Raw genomic sequence first — 3,513 nt, forward strand, 5'->3', positions numbered from 1 at the left:
TCCAGCGTGGCCTAGATCTGTCCTCAACCTAGACAAACCCTGGGACACTGCCTTTTCTACCTGCCCTAATAGCACTCCAGGCCAACCCCCACCCCAGGATCCCAGGATGGGCCCCAAACTCACCAGCCTGGGTCAGGCCCCGAGGCTGCAGCTGGGCACAACGAAGCTCCTCATTGGCCTCCCGCAGGGAGTCCCGCTCTGCCAACAGCCGCTGGAGGGACAGGATGCAAGACATTACTTGAGGCAGACTTGATTTCCAGGGAAGTGGGCTAACGCATGATGTACAGGGTGGGGCTTGGGCAGCGAGATCTCAGCCTCAGCCTCACCTCCTTCTCCTTTGTCACCGACTCATACTTCTCCTCCAGATTTCGACATTCAAATAGCCACTTCTCTGCCTTCATAGCCTCTTCCTGCCGCTGGCCCTGCAGTTCCTGAACCTGAACAAAGGGGAGGGATGAGGACAGCAGGGTGGGAAGGAGGGGCTGGGACTAAGTACAAGGTGAAGGAGTGGGGCCAGAGGACCCAGCCTCAAAGAAATCGGAGAGCTGGGCTTAAGAGAAGGGGCAGAGCTTAAAACCTAGAGAATAGCTGGCCTGCCTAAAAGGCATGGCCTATATATAAACAGAAGAAAGCACTCACTTTTGAGGGGATTGACACCACCCTGAGGGGCCCCAAAGTGAGTGAGTCATGAGGGTCCCTCACCCCAGCCCAGGTCCATGCTGCCCCGGCACTCCAACCCCCGCTGCACCTGCTGTCGCTGCGCCTCCAGCTGGGCACGCAGGGAACCAGCCTTGCGCAGCTCATCCTCCAGCTGCCGCGTGCGCTCCGCATGGCCAGCATTGCACTCCTCCAGCTGCCGCACCTGCCGCCGCAGCTCCCTGAGCTCTCCCAGGCGGCGCCTACAGCTGCTCAGTGTAGCCTCTAGCTGCCCAGCACGCTCCGAGGACTGCCTGGGGGAGGGGGCGAGTGGGGAGAGGAGGCCCGGGTCTACGGTCAGGGTTCATCTTGGATGCAAGGCCCTCAAGGAAAGAGGGGTCATGTCAACCTAGGCACATTTGAGTTCAAGGAGATGGGTCTTGAAGGTCAGGAGTCAGCCTGAGCCTGATGCTATTGGGGGTCATTAGGGAGCATAAAGGGAGCCCTAGGCATCAGTGCTTAGCCAGGGTCATAATGAGGGATGATCAGAACGGCTGTACAGTTACAGGGGAAATGATAGGGACCCAGAGGGATTGAGGAAACCCCAAGGACACAGTGGGGTCATGAGGTGGCTGTGGGATTGACGAGGGCACTGGGGTGCAAGGGCCATGGTGAACTCACAGAGGAGCTTTGGGGCCAGAGCACTGTGGGACCCTTGAACTTTAACATTACAGAGGTGCCATGTGGTCACAAGAGAGCCCTTTAAAGTTACAGAAGACACAGCAGGTCGAGTGCTGTGGGGACACACTAAGCACGTCGGGTTTGTAAAAACATAGTCATTTCATGGGGGAACACAACGGGGTCACAGGGGACTGCAAGGTTATTGCATTGTGGGGTTCTGGAGGGTACCATGGGATCCTGGGGCATGACGAGATCCAGAATGGTAGAGTCTGGGGAGCATCGTGGGGGGCCCTGGGCTTTCTGGGGTCACAGGGATGTTATGAGGTCTAGGTGATACAATGTGGGATCATAGGGGGATACCTGGGAAGCCATGGATCCAGGGGGCTTGGTGGTGTCCGGGGGGCTTGGTGGTATCCAGAGGACATGGTGGAGCCCAGAATAGTACAGTGGGGTTCACGATGGCACCGTGGAGTCTAGGGGGCATTGTGGGGGTCCACTGGGCATTTTGGGGTTACAGAGGCACTGTGGCATCAGAAGGGCTCTCTGGTAATGAGGTGTGTAGTGGGAACCCAGGGATCCACCACTCACCGCAGCTCATCCATCTCATCCTTCAGCGCCTGCGCTTCCTGGGCCAGGCTGGTCAGCGCCTGGTTCCGCTGTTGCAGCTCAGTGACCTCCCGCTCCAGCTCGACACAGCGCAGACGATCGTCCTCCCTGCCACTCTCTAGCCTGGGAGTGTGTGGGGGTGGGCACATGAGGGGGCTGCACCATCCCAATCCCCTGGCCTGCCTGGCCCTGGCCCCAGTGACTCATACCTGAAATTTTCCTCCTGCAGCTGCTCCAGCTGGGACTGTAGCAGCAGCAGCTTCTTGGCAGTGAGACCTGTGGCTCCCTCGCCCTCTGGCCTGCCCACCTGCTGCCGCAGCACTGCATTCTCTTGTGCCAGGTTCTGCTTCTCCTCTGACAGGAGCACCAGCTGTGGGCAGGGGGTGCAGTGAGCTGGAGCTAGGAGTGGGGTTATGCAGGCAACCCTGCCCAGGAATCACCTGTGGTCCCCCCACCTCGGCCCCACCTGCCGCTCCATATCCAGACAGCGCTGTCGCAGCTCATCCCCCTCGTCAGCCTCCTCACTCAGGAAGTAGTACCTACGGGACTGAGAAGAGGGGTGGGAGGGTGGGGAGAAGCAAGGAACTCAGGAATCTTGGGGAGAATACTGGGGGAAGGAGGCTGGGATCTCTAGGGGCAGAATGGAGGGAGCCAAGAAACCCTCAGGATCTAAGAAGAAAGGGCTGGGACCCCAGGGGACTGGAAGAAGGTGATGCAGGAACCTTGGGTTCCTGGCAAGGGAAGAGGTAGGACCCTGAAGGATGGGGGTAGTTTACAGGCTTAAGGACAAACCCTTCCTCCTTAGCCATCCCTAAGAATCAGTAATGGGGTTGGGACCCTAACCAAGACCCCCACCCTTACCTGGCTGTCAAAGTTCCCATATGACTCTGGCAACAAGGCATCAGGGGTATCTTTGGTCATGAGCTAGAGAGAGGTGGGGTGGCATTGAGATGAATGGGGCCTTCTGAAAGCAGCCTTCAAGGCTTTTACAATCCAGCCTGAGACCTCTCCATCCTCCTGTCTCCAAAGCTATTTCTCCCCTGTAGCCCCAAAATAGAGTGCCCTCCTGCTGTGCATCCAGTATACAAGGAGGCTGGTCCTCTGGTTCTTGGAGCTGGAAGAAGCTGGCAGACACATGAGACAGGGAATCTGGCCAGCTAAGTTCCAAGAGCCCAGACCTTACCAGGGCAGAGCCTGTGCCCAGTTGCCTCTGCCCTGGAGATGTCCCCTCCCCTGAAGCTCCTTGCCATATTGGGCACCCCTACCTACCTCCTGGATGGCTTCCATCACCACATGCTGAACTGCTTCCTCCAGTGTCATGATTCTCTGGATATGCTCTGGGGATCAAAGTTAGGAAGACTGAGACTTGGGAGAATTCCCTCGTGTCTTCCCCTGCAGACCCCTTAACCCCCCCATACCCTGCTTTTTCTCGCAACTGATGGCGCAGCCCAGCACTAGCTGCAGCAGCTTGCCAAGCTCTCCGGGGTCTGAGAACTCGCCAACGAGGCTCACGTCCGGAAGGTGCTGCTCTGAAATGGGATGTCCCAGGACCTGAGGACAGGCAGGGGAAGGGGTGGGTGGGTGGGTGTT

General features: G+C 58.1%; 1 protein-coding gene across 4 annotated transcripts in view; it reads right to left on the reverse strand.

The window, feature by feature from the left end:
* Positions 1-3,513, reverse strand: part of HOOK2 (hook microtubule tethering protein 2) — a 9,931-nt gene that overhangs the window by 4,410 nt on the left and 2,008 nt on the right. For 3 of the 4 annotated variants that reach the window (XM_006918732.2, XM_015594738.2, XM_025051647.1), the window contains 9 exons: positions 3,342-3,474; positions 3,193-3,260; positions 2,785-2,847; positions 2,390-2,470; positions 2,133-2,293; positions 1,906-2,046; positions 749-950; positions 327-437; positions 124-211 (listed from right to left, as the gene is read on the reverse strand). In XM_006918732.2, coding sequence (XP_006918794.1) covers positions 124-211; positions 327-437; positions 749-950; positions 1,906-2,046; positions 2,133-2,293; positions 2,390-2,470; positions 2,785-2,847; positions 3,193-3,260; positions 3,342-3,474 — 1,048 coding nt within the window. The remainder of the gene's footprint in view (positions 1-123; positions 212-326; positions 438-748; positions 951-1,905; positions 2,047-2,132; positions 2,294-2,389; positions 2,471-2,784; positions 2,848-3,192; positions 3,261-3,341; positions 3,475-3,513) is intronic. The other variant, XM_025051646.1, reaches the window with a different exon arrangement.

Source organism: Pteropus alecto, unplaced genomic scaffold (genome assembly GCF_000325575.1).
Source record: "Pteropus alecto unplaced genomic scaffold, ASM32557v1 scaffold388, whole genome shotgun sequence".
Classification (NCBI taxonomy): Eukaryota; Metazoa; Chordata; class Mammalia; order Chiroptera; family Pteropodidae; genus Pteropus; species Pteropus alecto.